This window comes from Cetorhinus maximus, chromosome 4 (genome assembly GCF_964194155.1).
Source record: "Cetorhinus maximus chromosome 4, sCetMax3.hap1.1, whole genome shotgun sequence".
Classification (NCBI taxonomy): domain Eukaryota; kingdom Metazoa; phylum Chordata; class Chondrichthyes; order Lamniformes; family Cetorhinidae; genus Cetorhinus; species Cetorhinus maximus.
The window spans coordinates 138,257,633-138,279,766 of record NC_135882.1 but is presented as its reverse complement, the minus strand read 5'-3'; the positions used below and the strand labels follow the sequence as shown (position 1 = coordinate 138,279,766).

Sequence of the window (22,134 nt, the reverse complement as noted above, 5' to 3'; positions counted from 1 at the left end):
TTCCCTTGTACCTGCTAAAAGCCTCCCTTTTCCTTCTCATCGTAACCTGAATATCTTTGGTCATCCATGGTTCTCTGGGCTTGTTACTCCTTCCTATCACCCTAGAGGGAATATGTTGAGCCTGTACCCTCCCCATTTCCATTTTGAATGCCCCCACTGCTCCTCTGTAGATTTCCCCACAAGTAGCTGTTCCCAGTCTACCTTGGCCAGATCCTGCCTTATTTTATTAAAATCCACTCTCCCCCAGTCCAAAACAATTTTTTGCAACTTGTCTATTTCTTTGTCCATAATAAACCTAAACTGTACCATGTTGTGGTCGCTATCACTAAAATGCTCCCCGCCACCACCTCAGCCACCTGTCCGGCTTCATTCCCCAGAATTAGGCCCAGCACTGCGCCGTCCCTTGTTGGACCCTCTACATATTGACCTAAAAAGTTCTGCTGTACACATTTCAAGAAATCCACTCCATCCAAGCCCTTAACGCTATGTCTAGCCCAATTAATGTTGGGAAAGTTGAAATCACCTGATATAATTACCCCATTGTTATTGTTTTTACACACCTCCGCAAATTGTACACATATTTGCTCCTCAATTTCCGGAGGATGTCCGAGGGTTGCATGATTTTGGGCTCCCCTCTGTGGCATGCAGCCACTCATCAACACGGTTAGCGCTGTCTGCACGCTGCAATTATTTTAATTAGCAGACTGTATGAGGTTGATGTGCTGCCTGCACAGGAAGCAAGAGATGCTGATCTTGGCCGATCTGTACCTCAACTCCATTTACCTGCCTTTGATCTGTATTGACAGCACCTCCCAAATCTGCAACCTCCACTCAGAATGAGAAGGTCAGCAAGCACACGGGGACATTATCATCTCCAATCTCTCCTCCAAGTCACACACCATCCTGAGTTGAACATATAGCGATTTTAATGGTGCATCAAAACCCTGGGCCTCCCCATCTAACAGCACTGTTAGTGCCTTCACTATGTGGACTAGGGCAGTTCAAGAAGGTGGCTAGCCCTTTATGAAGTGTAACTTTTGGGTTAAAGATGCTGGCCTTGCTAGTGACACCCATGTCCCATGAATGAATTTTAACCAAACCCTTGAAACCCTTATCTAAGAGAAATTTATCAATCTCACTGACCCGCTAATGAAAAAAAATTAAAGCAAAATACCGCAGTTGCTGGAAATCTGAATTTTTTTAAAAAGTGCTGGAAAAGTTCAACAGATCTGTCAGCATCTGCGGAGAGAGAAAGAGTTACGTTTGGAGCCTAACATGACTCTTCTGAAGCACAACAAGTCAGACTCTCTGAGTGATCTGTCACACACACACACAGGTATTCCGGTTAGTCAACAAAAGTAGCCTGACAATGAAAGAATCATTCAACTCGGAAACGAAACATTTCTGCTCCTCCCAAAGGAGCGGTTTACGAGTCAATTAAATGCGCGTCACTTCCCCGAGATGGAAGCAGAGTAAGGAAATAACAAGCATTTTGTTAAGAAAAATCATAAGTTTAATTTCCTGCAACAACCAATTGATTTCTGGTCTTCGGAGAGAAGTTTTTATTGGTACGTTTTCTTTTTCGGTGTTGACGGTGACAAAACTAAAAGCAAATTTACGTGAGAACATATTTCGATAAAGTCCAGTCCGACGCTCCTTTTATGTTTATGCGTTAGAAAAGGCTTTCCGTTTCTGGGTCAAATTTGGGGAGGTTAGGCAAGTTTAATGACAAACTTTGAAGTTGATTAACATCCCGCGGATGGATTTTCTGTTTGGTTTGTGCTCTGGGGTTTAGATAAATGTGATATAACTGGAAGGAATAAGGCAAACTGTTTTGATAGAATAGTAATTTTTCTCCATTTCTGTCAAGAATTTTGGCTCGCATGTTTTAGCCACAAAATGGCAAGCTGTGAGGAGAAAAGTGACGAGCCTCCCGATTCGCCGGGGACCATTGACTTCTTTTCCATCCCCCTGTTTGTTCTGAACTTCGCGCTGAGGAAGAAGTTGGCTCTCTTTCTCAATCCGAGTAGTGTGGTGGCGGCGGACTGGACGGGGCTGGCCGAGGAAATGGGTTTTGACTATCTGGAGATTAAGAACTACGAGAGGTCAGACAACCCCACCGGGAAACTGTTGGAAGATTGGCAAGTGAAGGAAGGTTCTTCCGTGGGCAGGTTACTGGAGCTACTCCGGAAGATAGAACGTGATGATATCCTGGAAGACCTCACACCAGCTATTGGTGAGTCTTTTGTGTTTGGATTTTTTTTACAACAATAAATGGGCTTTCTTTATCCTAAGAGCAATCATGTATTTATTGTTTTCCCTTTGGGGAGCATACTGTATTTTCTTCCCCCCACCACACCCCCTCCCAAATTCCCCTGCTTCTCCCAAGAGTCTGTTTGCCACCCGTAGTGAGCCGAACAAGTTGGAAGAGGGTTGAACCACTCTGGATGTGGCATTCTGCCGGCCACAATGTATGGAGTTATTGAAGGTCATAATGAATGGCATCTGTCAGTCCTAACTTAACTAACAGTAAGGTTACATTCATCTGGCAGTCATGGCAATAAGTAAGGTTTTGGATATATGTGAATGTTTGGAAAAAGGCAAATGTGGAGGACTGACTTTATGCCATGATTAGTAGGACAAGGGGTTCAGTTTAGAACCCGGTGCTGACTGATTTGATTAGAAAGTCTTTTGTACAGTTGATCATGTTGAATTCACTTCTGTAAAGGTTTATGGAGGTAGGAAACTTGGATTTTTAAAAATTCATTTATGGGCTGTGGGCTTTGTTGACTAGGCCAGCATTTATTGCCCAACCCTAATTGTCCTTGAGACAGTGGTGGTAAGCTGCCTTTTTAAATTGCTGCAGTCACTGTGCTGTAAGTACACCCACAATGCAGATATAGGGAGGCAGCTCAAGGATTTTGACCCAGTGACACTGAAGGAACAGTGATATATTTCCAAGTCAGGATGGTGAGTGGCTTGGAGGGGAACTTGCAGGTGGTGGTGTTCCCATGTATCTGCTGCCCTTGTACTTCTAGATGGCAGTGGTCATGGGTTTGGAAGGTGCTGCCTAAGGAGCTTTGGTGAGTTTCTGTAGTGCATCTTGTAGATGGTACATACTGCTGCCACTGTTCGTTGGTGGTGGAGGGAGTGAATATTTGTGGAAGGGATGTCAATCAAGCAGGCTGCTTTGCCCTGGATGGTGTCAAGCTTCTTGAGTGTTGTTGGAGCTGCAGTCATCCAGGCAAGTGAAGAGTATTCCTTCGCACTCCTGACATGTGCCTTGTGGACAGGCTTTGGGGAATTAGGAGGTGAGTTACTCATTGTGGGATTCCAAGCCTTTGACCTTCTCTTGAAGCCACCGTATTTATACGGCTAGTCTGGTTCAGTTTCTGGTCAATGGTAAGCCCAGGATGTTGATAGTGGGGGATTCAGTGATGGTAATGCCATTGAACATCAAGGGGTGATGGTTGGAGATGGTCATTGCCTGGCACGTGTATGGCATGAATATTACTTGCCACTTGTCAGCCCAAGCCTGGATATTGCCCAGGTCTTGCTGCGTTTGGACATGGATTGCTTCAATATCTGAGGAGTCGTGAATGATGTTGAACATTGTGCAATCGTCAGCAAACATCCCCACTTCTGACGTTGTGATGGAAGGAAGGTCATTGATGAAGTAGCTGAAGATGGTTAGGCCTAGAACAGTACCCTGAGGAACTCCTGCAGCGATGTCCTGGAACTGAGATGATTGACCTCAACAACCACAACCATGGCTCCAACCAAACACAAAGGAAGATGGTTGTGATTGTTGGAGATCACTGCAGGAGTTCTTCAGGGCAGTGTCCCAAACATCTTCAGCTGCTTCATCAATGACCTTCCTTACTGAAAATGAAGAGTGAATTACATTTTAATTGATAAGTTTTATGGGATGGAATTTCCTGTGGGTCATAATCAGGAAGTTCTACCTGCAATTAGTCCCACTTGTGCATCCATTTTGACAAGATCAATTTATTCCCAGATATCCTGCCAATCTCATCATTATGCTACATTTAAAAATGGGCGCAGATAATAAGGGCACAAGGGGCAGTTCCAAATATGCACCATATATTTCTTAAGTACAAACATTTGAATCAATTTCAAACATTGTTACACATTGGGCATACAACGTTTGCAACTATGCAATTTTTAAGACAAATGCAAAATGCTGCGGATGCTGGAAACCAGAAACAAAAACAGAAAATGCTGGAAAAACTCAGCAGGTCTAACAGCATCTGTGAAGAGAAAAAAACAGAGTTAACATTTTGACTCCATATGACTCTTCTTCAGAGCTAAAAAGAAGTAAAAATGTGATGAGATTTATACTGTTTAAGGGGGTGGAGCAGGTGAAGCTGGATAGAAGGCCAGTGATACGTGGAGGCAAAGGAGAGATTGCCAGAGATGTCATGGACAAAAGGACAAAGGGGTGTTAATGATAGTGGTACTGACTAAAGTAGGTGCTGATGGTGGCATTAAGGTCAGAAAGCAGAATGTGATAATAGCGGGACAAGGATAAGCATTCAGGAAAGAACAACATGAACAAATGACAGATGGCCCTTTTGCGGTTGGGGTGGGGGGAGTGGTAGGAAAAAAGATTGAAATTTGGATAAAAGGTGAGGTAAAACAATGAATAAAAATTAAAATAAATAAAAAGTGGATTAAAAAATAAGAATTAAAAAATGAAAATGAATATTGAAAAAGGAGATAAAAAAGGGGGTGAGGATGGAGGAGAAAGTTCATGATCTAAAATTGTTGAACTCAATGTTAAGTCCGGAAGGCTGTAAAGTGCCTACTCGAAAGATGAGGTGCTGTTCCTCCAGTTTGCGTTGGGCTTCACTGGAACAATGCAGCAGGCCAAGGAAGGACATTGTGGGCATGAGAGCAGGATGGTGTGTTGAAATGGCAAGTGACAAAAAGGTCTGGGTCATGCTTGTAGACAGACCGAAGGTGTTCTGCAAAGCAGTCACCCAGTCTGCGTTTGGTCTCTCCAATGTAGAGGAGACCGCATTGGGAGCAGCGAATGCAGTAGACCAAATTGAGGGAAGTGCAAGTGAAATGCTGCTTCACTTGAAAGGAGTGGTTGGGCTCTTGAATGGTGATGAGGGAGGAGATAAAGGGGCAGGTGTTGCACCTTCTGCGATTGGATGTGAAGGTGCCGTGGGAGGAGGATGAGGTGTTGGGGGTGATGGAGGAGTGGACCAGGGTGTCCCGGAGGGAACTGTCCCTACGGAATGCCGACAGTGGGGATGAAGGGAAGATGTGTTTGGTGGTGGCATCATACTGGAGTTGGCGGAAATGGCGGAGGATGATCAAGGAAGGGAAGGGAAGTGACAGAGATGGGCCATGTGAAGGTGATGGAGGGGTGGAAATTAGAAGCAAAATTGATACATTTTTCCAGGTCCAGATGAGAGCATGAAGCGGCACCGAAACAGTCATCGATGTACCGAAAAAATAGTTGTGGGCGTGGGCCTAAGTAGGACTGGAACAACGAATGTTGAGGAAATGACCTTCTCCCTCCTCACCTGCCTCCTCTTCACCATGGATGTCCAATCCCTCTACACTTCCATCCCCCACCATGAAGGTTTGAGGGCTCTCCACTTCTTTCTTGAACAGAGGCCCGAACAATTTCCATCTACCATCACTCTCCTCCGTCTGGCTGAACCTGTTCTCTCACTGAATAATTTCTCCTTAAACTTGTCCCACTTCCTCCAAATAAACAGTGTGGCTATGGCTACCCGCATGGGCCCCAGAATTGCCTGCCTCTTTATGGGGTATGTAGAGTATTCCTTGTTCCAGTCCTACTCAGGCCCCCTCCCACAACTCTCTTTCCGGTACATCGATGACTGCTTCGGTGCCACTTCATGGTCCCGTCTGGACCTGGAAAATTTTTATCAATTTTGCTTCCAATTTCCACCCCTCCATCACCTTCATATGGTCCATCTCTGACACTTCCCTTCTCTTCTTTGACCTCTCTGTCTCTATTTCTGGTGATAAACTTCCACCAATATTCACTACAAGCCCACCGACTCCCACAGCTACCTCGACTACAGCTCCTTAGACCCTGCTTCCTGTAAGGACTCCATCCCATTCTCTCAGTTCCTTCGCCTCCGTCGCATCTGTTCTGATGATGCCACTTTCCAAAACGGCACTTCTGACTTGTCTTCCTTCTTTCCTAACCGAGGTTTCCCACCCACTGTGGTTGACAGGGCCCTCAACTGTATCCGACCCATCTCGCGCCTCTGCCCTCACACCTTCCCCTCCTTCCCAGAACCATGATAGGATCCCCCTTGTCTTCACCTTTCTCCCCACCAGCCTCTGCATTCAAAGGATCATCCTCTGCCATTTCCGCCAACTCCAGCATGATGCCACCATCAAACACATCTTCCCCTCACCCCCCTTGTCGGCATTCCGTAGGGACTGTTCCCTCCAGGACACCCTGGTCCACTCCTCCATCACTTCCAACACCTCATACCCCCTCCCATGGCACCTTCCCATGCAATCGCAGAAGGTGCAACACCTGCCCCTTTACCTCCTCCCTCCTCACTGCCCAAGGGCCCAAACACTCCTTTCAGGTGAAGCAGAGCTTCACTTGCACCTCCTTCAATTTGGTCTACCGCATCGATGCTCCCAATGCGGTCTCCTCTACATTGGAGAGACCAAACACAGACTGGGTGACTGCTTTGTAGAACACCTTTGGTCTGTCTGCAAGCATGACCCAGACCTTGCTGCCGCTTGCCATTTCAACACTCCACCCTGCTCTCATGCCAACAATGTCCGTCCTTGGCCTGCTGCAATGTTCCAGTGAAGCCCAACGCAAACTGGAGGAACAGCACCTCATCTTCCGAGTAGGCACTTTACAGCCTTCCGGACGTAACATTGAGTTCAACAACTTCAGACCATGAACACTCTCCTCCATCCTCACCCCCTTTTTTATCCCCGTTTTAATATTCATTTTCATTTTTTAATTCGTATTTTTTATCTGCTTATTTTTATTTATTTTTAATTTTTATTCATTGTTTTACCTCACCCTTTATGCTATTTTCAATCTTTTTTCCCACCACTGTCCCCACCCCCTGCCCCACCCCACCCCCAAAAGGCCCATCTGTCACTTGTTCATGTTGTTCTTTTCAGAGTGCTTACCCTTGATCTGCTCTTATCACATTCTGCTTTCTGCCACCATCAGCACCTCCTTTAGCCAGTACCACGATCATTAACACCCCTTTGTCCTTTTGTCCATGACATCTCTGGCAATCTCTCCTTTGCCTTTACCTACCCCCTGACCCTGCCTCCACATTCCCCCCCCCCCACTATGCCACTGCCTCTGCGAATGATGATTGACTGAACAAGAACAATAACTTGTATTTATATATGTCCCAAGGTGCTTCACAGGAGTATTATAAAACAAAAGTTGACAATGAGCCACAAAAAGAGATATTGGGACAGGTGACCAAAAGCTTGGTCAGAGGTAGGTTTTAAGAGGCATCTTAAAGGAGGAAAGAGAAAAAAAGAGGTTTAAGTGGTGAATTTCAGAGCTTAAAGCCTTGGCAGCTGAAGGTATGGCCACTAATGGTGGAGCGACTAAAATTGGAATTGCTCAAGGCTAGAATTAGAGGTGCGCAGATATCTTGGAGGGCTGTGGGATTGAAGGAGATTTCAGAGAGAGCGAGGGGGCAAGCCCACAGAAGGATTTGAAATCAAGGAAGATCATTTTAAAATTGATACATTGCTTTACTGGAAGCTAATATAGGTCAGTGAGCACAGAGGCAACGGGTGAACAAAGCAAAGTGTGAGTTAGGAAGTGGACAGCAGAGTTTTGGATAACCTGGAAGCCAGCCAGGAGAGTATTGAAATAGTCAAATCCAGAAGTAACAAAGATGTAGATATGGTTTCAGCAGCAGATGGCCTGAGGCAGGGGTAGAGTTACTGAGGTAGAAATAGGTGGTTTTAATGATGGTGCAGATATGTGGTCAAAAGTTGATCTCAGATAAATGTTTGCCTTGTCAGTGACACCCACATCCTGAGAATGAATTTAAAATAAACTTTATGAATGATGGGGGCGCTTTTCCCTTTTTTTTTTGTAAATGACCCATCCTCAGTTAATGTGACAGGGCCAATTGCCGAACTGACTGCTGAACAGCAGTCTCACCCTGACTTAGTTCAGGGTGCAGGAATCTGAAAGGTTATAACTGTAAAGATAGCATCTTGTGGAACCAAAATCGCAGTAAAATTGAAGGAGACTAATAAAACACTTATCATTTTTCAAATTGTATCATTCTCATTTCTCATGGAAAAAGGGAGTTACATGACCTCTCCACTGTTCAAACCACAAGAAGGGAATGGAAACTTAAAACTTGTTCCTCTATTTGGATCAGCAGCAGAATTAAACGAAAATTGTATTGAGCTGCATTGACAAGAAAAATGATCGATAGCACTTAGAGTAGACATTTTGTGAATATAGAGTCTGAAATGCAATTCCGGGTTCTCGAATACTCCCTCCAGGACATAACCCACAGATATGGGAAATGAGGAACAACAGTTCAAAGATTACACTTCACAGACCGGAACTCCATAGGTTTTGATTAAAAATTAAATGTTTTACAAATACTCAGCAAGCACGTGGCTCATCATTAGTGTACTGACAGAATGATTAACAGCTAAAATTAGATTTCTACATCCCCCTTGAACAGTTACTTACTAAATAGATCAATCAGAAAAGAACTGAGCTATGCAAATCACATGGTCCTAGATTTGCTAACAGCATCCAGCTTAACCTTACCAAGATCTCTTTTGACCCCTCCATTGTCTCTAACTTGTCTTGCTGTTTATCCGACATCTAGAACACAATGAGCAGAAATTTCATCCAGCTAAATATTAGGAAGACTGAAGCTATTGCCTTTGGTCCCTGTCACAAATTCCCTTCCCCAGCCACTGATTCCATCGCTCTCCTGGCAACTGCTTGAGGCAAAGCTGAATGCGCGCAACCTTGGTGTGCCCGGTGACAGGGCTTGGGACATCTGCTCTGGGCTGGAGAGGAACTTGGAGGGAGAGGATCCAGTGGTCATGGTCCACGTAGGTACCAACAACTTAGGTAAAACTAAGAAAGAGCTTCTGCTTATGAGCAACTAGGGACTAAATTAAAAAGCAGAACCTCAAATATAATAATCTCTGGGTTATTACCTGAGCCACGAACAAGTTGGCATAGAGTAAATAAGATTAGAGAGTTAAATGCATGGCTCAAAGATTGGCATGGGAGAAATGGGTTTTGATTCCTTGGGCACTGGCACCAGTACTGGGGAAAGTGGGAGTTGTACCGTTGGGGTGGTCTTCACCTGAACCATGCTGGAACCAGCATTCTGGTGGGTTGTATAATGAGGGCAGTAGAGAGAGCTTTAAACTAAATAGTAAGGGTGAGGCATCAAGTTCAGGAGGATATGATAAAGAGAGAGAAGAGAGCAATGTAGCAATAAGTGAAATACTGGTCAAAATGTGGCAGGAAGTGACAGAGCATACAAACTTAAGTGTGCGCCAGCAGATAAGGCTAGAGGTTGCACAAACAATAAAAAGAAAGTTAAAGACACTCTATCTGAATGGATGCAACATTTGCAACAAGGTAGATGAAGTGAAAACACAAATAGAAGTAAATAGATATGACCTAATTGCCAGTACAGAGACATGGCTGCAAGGTGACCAGGGTTGGGAACTGAATTCAACATTTTGGAAGGATACATTAAAAGGAAGAGGGAGGTGGGGCAGTACGATTAATAAAGGATGGGATCAGTACATTAGTGAGAGAGGATCTTAGATCATAAGATCAAGATGTGGAATCAGTTTGGGTGGAGCTAAGAAACAGCGAAGGACAGCAAACATTAGTAGGAGTTGTTTGTAGGCCACTAAATAGTAGGGGTACTGGATCAGGAAATTAGAAGTGCATGTAACTAGGGTAATGGGGGCTTCAATCTACATATAGACTGGGTAAACATAATTGGCATTAATGCTGTGGAGGACAAATTCCTGGAATGTATACGAGGTGGTTTTCTAGAACACTATGTTGAGGAACCAACTAGAAAACGGTCTATTTTAGATCTATTACTGTGCAATGAGAAAGGGCTAATTAATAATCTCCTTACAAAGGAGCCTTTACAGAAGAATGACCATAGTATGATAGAATTTTACATTAAGTTTGAAAGTGATGTAGTTCAATCTGAAACTAGGGTCTGGAAACCATGAAGGTATGAGGGGCAAGTTGGCTATGGTAGATTGGGAAACTACATTAAAATTTGTGACGGTAAACAGGCAATGGCTAGCATTTAAAGAATTAATACATGGTCTACTCTACAGCAAATTTACCTTCCTTTAAGGCTCAAAAAATGCAGCAGGAAGCGTGATCCAACTATAGCTAACAAGAGAAGTTAAGGATTGTATTAGATTAAAGGAAGAGGCTTATAAAGTTACCAAAAAAAGTAGTAAGCCTAAGGATTGGGAAAATTTTATAACTCATTAAAGGAGAACCAATAAACTGACAAAGAGAAAATAGGATGTGAAAGTAAACTAACAAGAAACATAAAAACGGACTCTCAAAACTTCTATAGGTATGTAAAATGGAGAAGATTGGCAAAGGCAAATGTGGGACCATTACAGGAAGAGACAAGGGAATTTAAAATGGGGAATACGGAAGTGGCAGAGAAACTAAACAAATACTTTGTGTCTGTCATCTTCATGAAGGAGGATACAAAAAATCTCCCGCAAATACTACAGAACCTAGGGACTAGCCAGATTGAGAACTTGAAAGAAAAGTAGTACTGGAGAAATTAAGGGGACTAAAAGTTGATAAATCTCCTGGGCCTGATGATCTACACCCAGAGTGTTGATAGAGGTGGCTGTAGAGATAGTGGATGCATTGGTGGTTATCTTCCAAAATTCTATACATTCTGGAACAGTGCCTGCAGATTGGAAGGTTGCAAATGTAACCCCACTATTTAAGAAAGGAGTAAGAGAGAAAATGGGGAACTACAGACCTGTTAGCCTGACCTCAGTAGTGGAGAAAATGCTAGAATCTATTATTAAGGATGTGATAACTGAGCACTTAGAAACTAATGATATGGTTGGGCAGAGTCAACATGGATTTATGAAAGGGAAATCATGTTTGAAAAACCTGTTGGAATTTTTTGAGGATGTATTTAGCAGAATGGATGGAGGAGAACCAGTGGATATGGTTTTTTGGATTTTCAGAAGGCTTTCGAGAAGGTTCCACACAAGAATTAGTAAGCAAAATCAGAGCACATGGGACTGGAGGTAACATACTGGCATGGATTGAGGATTGGTTAACAGACAGAAAACAGAGTAAGAATAAATGGGTCATTCTCAAGATGGCAGGCTGTGACTAGTGGGGTACCACGAGGATCAGTCTTTGGGCCCCATCTGTTCACAATCTGTATCAATGATTTAGATGTGGGGACCAAATGTAATATTTCCAAGTTTACTGATTACAGTGGGAATGTGAGTTATGAGGAGAATGCAAAGAGGCTTCAAGGAGTTTTAGACAAGCTAAATGAGTGGGCAAGAACATGGCAGATGGAATATAATGTGGAAAAATGTGAATTTATCCACTTGGGTAGAAAAACATGGAGATGCAGAGTACTTCTTAAATGGTGAGTGATTGGGAAGTGTTGATATCCAAAAGAACCTGGGTGTCCATGTTTATAAATCACTGAAAATGAACATGCAGGTTCAACAACACTTGGAAAGGCAAATGATATGTTAGCCTTTATTGCAAGAGGGTTCGAGTATAGGAACAAGGAAGTTTTGCTGCAGTTGTAAAGAGCCTTGTTGAAACTACACCTGGAGTATTGTGTACAGTTTTTGGTCTCCTTACCTAAGAAGGATATACTTGCCATAGAGGGAGTGCAACAAAGGTGCACCAGACTGAATCCTGGGATGCTGCTCCATTGGGGGATGATGGGGTGCACTGCTGTGAACTTCCAGGAAATCAATGTTGTAGGCCCTAGTTAAGCTACTGTACATTAAGTATGCTGGCATAATCAAGCAAATTTGCAAGATTTCTGCTGAAGTCTTCATTGTGCAAATGCGTCACCTCTTTATAATGGCATGAGGAAACATCTGCTAAAAATTCATCCCCTCTACCGTCAGAGTTTACATTATAGCTGGTGAAGGGCTGAGATATGGCTAAAACAATCCCCCACAATTTGCTCTTCACTTAACCCACTCTGATTTTCATGCTAAGAATTTTGGCAATGCAGTGTTGTAGTGGAGAAAAGATTACAGTTATATATGTAGGGAAGACGGTGGCATAGTGGTAATATCGCTGAATGAATAATCCAGAGGCCTAGGCTAATGCCCTTGGGTACTTGGGTTTGGGGTGGTGTGTGTGGGAGTGGGGGGGTTGGGTGAGGAGTCCTGTGCGGGTGGGGAATTCCATAGGGCATTGGCGGTTGGGGAATACCGTGGGGGTTGGGTGGTTAGTCAGGGATGGGGGAGTCCCCTAGGGGGGTTGGGGCTGTGCGGGTAGTCCTGTGGAGGGTTCGGTCTGGGTCTTTACAGTAGTTACACAGAAGTTAGGAGAAGTTTTAATCTAACTTTTTTCTGGGTAACTATTGGTTTAACCGTGGCAGAACCATCCGGAGATTGTGATTTAAATCACATTTTTGCATGGTTCCCAGCGCAGCGCAATTGTCCAGAGGAAGTATGCACTTCTGGGCAATTACCTTGCAAACTCTTACCTGGGAATGTCCCAGAGGGATTCCCCAGTGCATCTTTGTGGTACCCCCCCAAATCCAATGCAGGGAAGCTCGAAGGTTACGGCCCAATGTTGGTAGGAGTGACCACTGCACAGTCCTTGTAGAGATTAAGACCCATCTTCACACTGAGAACACCCTCTATTGTATTGTGTGCCACTACCAACAATCTAACTGGGTTAGATTCAGAACAGATCCAGTAGTTCAAACTGGGCATCCCTGAGGTTGTGTGGGCCATCAGCAGCAAATTGTGTACAATCACAGTCTGTAACCTCATGGCCCAGCATACTTTCATTCTACCATTACCATCAAGCCAGCTGACTAACCCTAGTTTAATAAGGATTCTAACAAAGCATGCCAGGGTATACCTAAAAATGAGATGCCAACCTGGTAAAACTAAAACACAGGACCACAGGCATGCTAGATAGAGCTAAGCAATCCTACATCCAACAGTTCAGATCCAAGCTCTGCAGTCCTGTCACATCCAGTCATGAATGGTGGTGGACAATTAAACAACTGAGAGGATGAGGCTTCAAAAACATCCCCATTCTCAATAATGGTGGAGTCCAGCGCATCAGTGAAAAGGAAAGGCTGAGCATTTGCAAACATCTTCAGCCAGAAGTGTAAAGTGGATGTTCCATCTCTGTCCCTTCTTGAGGTCCCCAACATCTCAGATGCTAATTGTCAGTCAATTCAATTCACTCCACATATCATGAAACAGCTGATGACACTGGATACAGCAAAGACTATGGGTCCTGACAACATCCCGGCTATAGCACTGAAGGCTTGTAGTCCAGAACTTGCCATGCACCTAACTAAGCTGTTCCAGTATAGACACGACACTGACATCTACCCAACAATGTGGAAAATTGCCCAGGTGTGTCCTGTCCACGAAAAGTAGGACAAATTCAATCCAGCCAATTACTGCCCCATCAATCTACACTCAATCGTCAGCAAAGTGATGAAGGGTGTTATTGACGGTGCTAACAAAAGACACTTAGCAATAAACCACTGATGCTCACTTGGTTGAAACATGCACAAAAGAGCTGAATTCCAGAGGTGAAAGTGACTGCCCTTAACATCAAAGTAACACATGGCCAATCGTGGCATCAAGAAATCTAGCAAAATTGAAGTTAAAGGGAATTGGGGAAAATTCTTCACTGGTTGGAGTCATACCAAGCACAAAGGAAAATGGTTGTGGTTGTTGGAGGCTAATCATCCAAGGACATTGATGTTCAGGTAGTGTCATATGCCCACTCATCTTCAGCTGTTTCAGTGACCTTCCCTCCATCATAAAGTTTTAAATGGGTATGCTGTTGATGGTTGCACTGTGTTCTGTTCCATTTTCAGCTCCTCTGAAACTCCTCAGTCTGTGTCCATATGCAGGAAAACATTCAGGTTTGGCCTGATAAGCGGCAACATTCATGTCACACAAGTGTCGGGCAATGATCATCACCAAGAAGAGAAAATATAATCATCTTGACATTCAATGGCATTACCATCACTGAATTCCCCACCATCTATATCCTGGGGGTTACCATTGTCCAGAAACTTAACTGGACCAGCCATATAATTACTGTGGCTCCAAGAGCAGGACAGAGGCAGGGAATTCTGCGGCAAGTAACTCATGTCCATCTATAAGATGCAAATCAGGAGTGTGATGGAATGCTCTCCACTTGGCTGCATGAGTGCAGCTCTAACAACGCTCAGGCTGTCCAGCACCCAGTACAGAGCATCCCACTTTAATAACATTTCATCCACCATCGTAACCTCCACCACTGGCACACAGTAGCAGCAGTGTCTACTATCTGTAAGATGTACTGCAGCAACTTGCCAAGGCTCCTTAAGCAGAACCTTCCAAACCTGCGATCCCTACTACCTGGAAGGACAAAGACAGCAGACGTATGGGACTTTAAGAGGACATAGAAAGGCTTGTGAAATGGGTAGAGATGTTACAGATGAAATTTAATGCAGAGAAATCTGATGAGATACATTTTGGTAGGAAGAACGAGGAGAGCCAATATAAAATAATGGATACAATTCTGAAGCGGGTGCAGGAGGAGATGGACCCAGGATATATGTGCACAAATAATCGAAGGTAGCAAGACAGATTGAGAACTTGGGTAATGAGGCATATAGGTCCTAGGCTTTGTAAAGAGAGGTTTACAGTACAAAAGCAAGGAAGTTATGGTGAACCATTATAAAACACTGGTTAGGCCTTAAGTAGAAGATTTGTCTGGGCACCACAATTTAGGAAGGATGTAAAGGCATTAGGGAGTGTGCAGAAAAGACTTACGAGAATGGTTTCAGGGATGACAGACTTCAGTTCAGTAGATAAATTGGTGAAGCTGGAGCTGTTTTCCTTGGAGCAGAGAAGTTTGAGAGGAGACTCAGTAGAAGTGTTCAAATTCATGAGGGGCCTGGACAGAGTAGATGGGGATAAATTGTTCTCATTGTTAGAAGGGTCAAGAACTAGAGGACAACAGTTTAAGATGAATGGGAAAAGAACCAAAGACAATCTGAGAAAACGCTTTTTTCACACAGGAATCTGGAAGTGTGGTGGAAGCAGACTCAATCCTGGCTTTCGAAAGGAAATTACATGATTATCTGAAGAGAAAAAATTTGCAGGGTTATAGGGTAATGGTGTGGGTGTGACTAGCTGAGTGGCTCTTGTAGAGCTGATACAGGCATGACGAGTTGAATAGTCTGCAATGATTCTAAGGCCCAATTTTAAGGCTAAATAAAGCATGAATTTAAAAATGTGAATCTGTGTTGAAATGTTAAAATCTGCCCTTATTCTTTAACAGAAGGGTACTGTAGACAATACCTCAACAAACCACTTCAAGTGCCTTCGGTGGATAGCAGTGAGCCCAAGATCCCAGAATTGAGTGGAATTACAACAAGAGATAACCCCAAAGGTAATCAGAACAAAATTTCATTTTATTTTCCTTTTTAATATTAATGAAGCAGCCTTTATTATCTGTCATGAGGAAGACATCTGTTTACTTTACCAAGTCAAGTTACAGGCATTTGACGATCAGGACCGTACTTTTTTTACATATTAAAAATTAGAATCTTGGAAAAAGTATTGTTGATCCTGATTCCAACTGATTTCTGAGATCCGAAGACCTGAATCTTACATGTCCCCTTAGCCCCAAGCCCTCAATCAGCTGTCCTGACCAGAAACTAAATGCTATATTTTGCCAGAGATGGTACATTTCGAATAATGGCTTATCCTCCTGAATCAAAAATGTAAAATTTGTGAAGAATCAGTTCAAAACACCTATTAACTATTATCTAGTTTATATAAAAATAAATCACACTGAAAGCCATGATTGCCCTGGATGAGCAGGAATGCTGATAGTTGGAGTTCCACATTTATTTTACATGAAAAGGTGACATTTCTGGCCCGACACAGAGCACAATGCAAACACGTTGCAGAGATATATAATACTCTGATGAATTTAAGTTAGCCTTCACTGATTTAGATTGGGAGTAATATTTATGATAGATTTCCCTTCAGTTTTTTTTGTCATAACCTCTAATTTGGCAAGGTATGACTGGGAGTCAGCCAGGCACAATCAGTGTTCCCTCTAAGAGCAACTAGTTCCTGTGCAGGCCGAGCACAAGTCGGCCTTCTTGAATTACGTGTGTGGCCATGCCAAATAATTCAAATGGTCCATGTATTTAAATGAATGTGCCGCATACAACAAACCTTTACATGAGGCAAGGAGAACCACAGTGCTGGAGCAATTTGGGAATCATAGGATTAATAAATGCTCTGTTTCTTGCAGGAGGTGCACCTGAGTTATTTGATGCCTTCATTTGCTATTGTCAAGCTGATATTGAGTTTGTCCTCGAGATGATCAAGCAGCTCGAGCAGTCTGAGAGCAAACTGAAACTGTGTGTATTTGATCGTGATGTGCTGCCGGGGTCATGTGTCTGGACCATCACCAGTGAGCTTATTGAGAAAAGGTACACAGAAATAGTTTGGGAAGGATTTGTAAACAGCAAATTTCTGGGTGCATATCAGAGAGTTTTAGTGCCCGTTGGTTATGTTAACCTCCCAACAATTTGCCATATGATTAGAGAAGGGAATTCATTATTTCTCATGGCATGATTACCCCAGATGAGTACAATCCATTAGTTAACATGTAACTGGCAAATATGGAGGATTTTCCAACCCTGATCTCCCATCCACCAGTCCCGGACTGAGGGAGAAACTATGGGCAGGCACAATACCAAGGGTAAGTGGGTGTACCTACACCACATGGACTGTAGCAGTTCAAGAAGGCAGCTCACCACAACCTTCTTAAGGGTAACTGGGGATGGGCAATAAATGCTGGCCTAGCCAGCAATGCTCATATGCCATGAATGAAATGAATAAAAAAGAGTGGGGGTACTATAGGTCCACTCTGGAAAGATGAGTTTGAATAAACTGAATATGCATCCTCATTGAGATTTGGAAGCAAAACAATGTTTTTATTTCCAGTTTCAAGCCCATCTTGTTAAGATACTTCTCATTTGACAAGTATGTTTGGTTCTCAGGCACCAGCACTCTGTATCGTTCCCTGGATGATCATTTCATTTGTGTCTGCAAATGATCTTTGTGCAACTGAGCACGTATTTGTAAAAGAGCAACTTCCGTGCTGAAACCTATATCACTATACAGGATAGGTGAAAAGCAATAATTAAAACATTGAACCAAAATGAGATGAATTACCAACTGTTTGATTTTAATCTCATGAATTCTCTGTTTCCTCTTTAATGACAGGTGTAAAAGGATGGTGGCGGTAATCTCTGATGACTATTTGGTCAGCGATGCTTGTGACTTTCAAACAAAGTTTGCTCTGAGTCTTAGTCCAGGTAAAACAGCATGTATTGTATACAATCTCTTACTCTAACTTATTCAGTTTGCATGTTGTGGTGCTTCTCAGATCCTTCCTCGTACAGGCTTTAACCAGCACCTGCTTTATGACTCATCTAATTTTCACGCTTTTTTTTTTATCCTGCATGGCCTGTTGCCTTAACCCCTTACTTGGGTTTTCCAATTCCTTTTCTCTTTGAGTAATATGACCCTGATGAGTTTTATTGCTTGTATAACTCTCACTCCTGCCACTGCCGAACAAGAAAAGTAAATTGGGAAGTTGGTCCCCATTCGGTCCCACGGCACATGTGCAGCTTCTCCAACTGCTTATGTCACTATTGTGTGCCATTCGCTTATTGAAACCTTTCTCTTACTGCTCACTCCCTCCCGCAGCTCAACTTACGCTTCTCCTCCCCCATCTCTCACCATTCCCCTCATGGTTCCCTACCTGCTGCAGCCTTGTTGCTCCTTTTGCCATGAGCTTGCTTCCTCCCAATTCCCTCACCGCTCCCCCAACCATTGCTGCCTCCACTCAGGAGGGAGCAGTGGAACGGAGGGTGGGGATTGGGAAGGGAGCAGCGAGGGGCTGCTGAATAGACCAGGGAGAGAAGTGGCGAAGGGAGTGGGGATGGGGGGGGAGGGTGGTGAGAGAAGTGGGATGGAGCAAAGGCAGTGAGCCTTTGAGGCGAGCCATCAGTGAGGGAAAGTGGGTGGGAGCGGCAAGAGAAGCTGGGCGAAGTGGACGGGAGCCAGGATAGTGTTGTGTTTTCTTTTCTGTCTTTATTCAATCTTTGCCATCTTTAATGCAGGCAGCTGCCTGGCAGTGATGTCCCAGGCCAGTGATGGGCAACTAGTGAGTGGGCTGCATGAGTGGCCCTCCTTCATCTCAGTGGGCCGCAAGATTAAAATCGGGCATGAACACTAACCATGACCCCATGAATAAGAATTTGTGGGGTGTGCCGATTGAACCGTAGCAGTGCTTTGATTGGATGCAGAGGGAGCGCACAGCTCTCTCAGTCAATGTTTTGAGCAATCAGCATACCTCACTTCACATGCCCTTGCTTTGTGTGCGTATCGCTTTAGTAATACCGGTAGAAAAAAAACTATGCGGACAGAAACCAGCGGAATCTGGCAACTTTATAATGGACAGCGGTCAACAAAATGTCTCGCAGGCCACACTGAGAACCCTGATGGGCCATATGTGATCCGCAGGCCACAGGTTGCCCACCAATGTCCCAGGCGCTGACAATGCATCTGCTCATTTCTAGGAAGTTCTCTCCCTAGTGTTGCAACACAAATAATCACAGCCTTAAAAAAAAGTGATGTTTCCCAGCCTGTGATTTCACAAAGTTTTGCCGTTTTTCACCCATTATCAGTGATTCACTGGGTTCTCAACTTCACTTTGTCAGAATGCAGTGTTCAGTCCCAGTAACCCTTCTTTCCACCCATACTCCCATCATGATGACGCGAGAATACAAGGAACTCACACAAATACACAAAATTAGTAGTTAATTAATTAAAAAGGGGGTTGGAGAGCGCGATTTTTTTTCATACAAGATCCTTCGAAATTCAGGTTAATGTTATCAAAACCAAAGGAATGATATTTAGGAGGGAATTAGATGAGCACTTAAAGAAAATATTTAAAATATTCAAGTATTTGAAGAGAAATTATATTGGAGTAGATGGCTGTGCTGGAGATGGGAATAAATGGCCTTCTGTGAAGAATTGTTTGTTGGGGAGTAATGATACCACAGGACTTCTGATGCTACATCACACCCAAGTCAGTGGGGGCAGGAGGGAAGTGAGGGGCAAAATTTGAAGTAGGTTAAGGAATTTTAAATCTGATATACTGATTTCTGATCCCACAGGTGCCCGAGACAAGCGTCTGATCCCCGTCAAGTACAAGCATATAAAGAGGACATTTCCAAGCATTCTCCGGCACATCACGCTCTGTGATTACACAAACCCAAGCACCAAAGCATGGTTCTGGAAGAGGCTTGCTAAGGCACTCTCACAACCATGAGAGGAGAACCTAGTGAAGGAGCGGAAGTATTCTAGTCAATTGGCCTTGTTTACATGTAACAATGAAGAAAGTTTGGAGATTCTACTACAAGCTGACTCTATAGGCCTGTACTGAATGACCAGCTCTGGTATCTTGACTACACACTGCTTTCTTTTGTATTAGAAAGGATTGGGTTTCTTCTCACTGGGGTGAAATTTAATATAAAAGAAAAATGTTTTGAACAATTTCAAGGATGCACTCTAGATTGTACTGAAAATGTTCAGAATTTGTGATTTGATTGGCTTCCTCTGTCAATTCTCTCCTTTCCCTTAGCTCTGAACTCACATCCTTCTCTAGTTTCTCTCGTATCTCCCCTCATGCCCTTTCTGAGCTCATCTTGTGCATGAGACCTCCCCCCCACCCCCGCTCCTTCGACCCTATTCTGACTAAACTACCCAACTTTCTTTCTTGACTCGCATGTTAGTTGATATTGTTTACTGTTCTCATTCTTCAGGTTCTGACGCTCTCCTTCAAATCTGTCATCATCACCCCTCCCCACAAAACCAACTCTTGACCCCTCCATTCTAGCAAGCTACACTTCATATCCAACATCCCTTTCCTTTCCTCTAATTGAACATTATGTCACCTTCCAAATCTTTACCTATCTTTCCTGGAACTCCATATTTGAATCTCTCCAGTCAGGTTTCTGCCCTGTAACAGTACTGAAACAACCATTAGCGGAGTCACAAATGACATCCTATGTGACTGTGATAAAGGTAAACATTCCCTCCTTAACCTTCCTACAGCCATTGACACAGTTGACTCCATCGTCCTCCTGCAATGACTCTCCTCCATCTTTCAGCTTGTGTGACTACACTTGACTGGTTCAATTCTTACCTATCTAATCATAGCCAGAAAATAACCTGCCATAGTTTCTCTTCCTGCTCCCACCCCATCACCTTTAGTGCGCCCCCGAAGATTATCCTTAGCCCGCCCCTTCTGTTTCTCATCTACATGCTGTCCCTTGGCAACATCATCCACAAATGCGGTCAGTTTTCACATGTATGATCATAACACCCAGTTCCACCTCGCCACCACCTCTCCCAACGCTACTGTTTCTGAATTGTCAGACTACTTGTCTGACATCCAATACTGGATAAGCAGAAATTTCCTCCAACTAAATATTGGGAACACTGAAGCCATTGTCTTCTATCCTCACCACAAACCCTGTCTGAAACACTGCTCGCAATATTGATATCATTATTTGACCCCAAGATCAGCTCCTGATCATATATGGGTCATCAGCAGTAAAGCCGCCTATTTCCACCACCATAGCATCGCCTGACTCTCTGCATCTCCCTCAGCTTATCTGCAGCTGAAACCTCATCATGCCTACGTTACCACCAGACTTCACTATTCCAATAAATTTGTGGATGGTATCCTACGCATTTTACCCTCCATAAACTTGAAGTCATCTCTGCTGTCCTAACTATGAGTTCACCCATCACCCTTGTGATTACTGACCTACAGTGAATCTCAGAATTGTCATAGTGCAGAAGGGGGCCATTCAGCCCAATGTGCCAATGTGGCTGAGCCCCCTCTGAAGTGACTTTTTTTTTTCAGACTGCACAGCTCAAGGAAAAGGGTCCACTACCATCTCTCAGAACAAATGGTCATAAAATGCAGGCCTCTTCAGTGACTCCCACATCCTGAGTGTGAAAAACTATTATGAGAACACATTTTAGGAGAACACATTACAGCTAACAATTGGAGTTTTTCTGACAACTTAAGACAAATCAGCTTTTTCTTGGCCTCCGTGGGCATTATTTTCAATTCAACTTGTGGACTGTGTTCCTTTTTTCTCTGTTCTTACATTTTTTAGTAAAATTATGGCATGTTTTTTCATTGACATTTTATGTATTTTTTAATGTAAAAAAACAATACTAAAATAATTCAATAAAAACTTTATTGAAATAAAAACAAAAAGCTAAAAGCTACTGCGGATGCTGGAAATCCAAAACAAAAACAGAATTACCTGGAAAAACTCAGCAGGTCTGGCAGCATCGGCGGAGAAGAAATCAGTTAACGTCAATAAAACTTTATTGAAGTTTAGTTTCAGGCATTTCCAATGGTTGGTGTGATCAGTGGTTGGTTTTCCCCAGTGATAAAATGTAACACATCTGCACAAAACACTCATTTTACATGTTAGATTCAAACTGTACTTGGCCTTCTTCCTTTTTTCCCAACTGGTTTAAAAAAATATATGCACCAATGAAGCACTGCGTACAGTTCTAGATGCCATGTCATATTGGTTCCTCGTGATTACAAAGGGAGAGCTGGCTAAATGATGGAGGGATGAGCTGGAATTGGAAGGAAATGATGTTAAGGCCCTTTTCACCAACACTAGATTATTTAATGGGAATCCTATGAAAATTAATTTGCATTTGTTTAAGACATTTCACAAGCTCAGGATGCAC

At 43.4% G+C, this 22,134-nt stretch overlaps 1 protein-coding gene across 1 annotated transcript; it reads left to right on the top strand.

Annotated features, from left to right (window-relative positions):
* Positions 1-1,708: 1,708 nt before the first annotated feature.
* myd88 (MYD88 innate immune signal transduction adaptor) lies at positions 1,709-21,650 on the top strand. The gene is made up of 5 exons (XM_078540919.1): positions 1,709-2,236; positions 15,596-15,706; positions 16,583-16,763; positions 17,563-17,654; positions 19,524-21,650. Exons 1-5 carry the CDS (start codon positions 1,900-1,902, stop codon positions 19,676-19,678), a joined length of 876 nt encoding a protein of 291 aa, XP_078397045.1. The 5' UTR covers positions 1,709-1,899; the 3' UTR covers positions 19,679-21,650.
* The last annotated feature ends 484 nt before the right edge of the window (positions 21,651-22,134 follow it).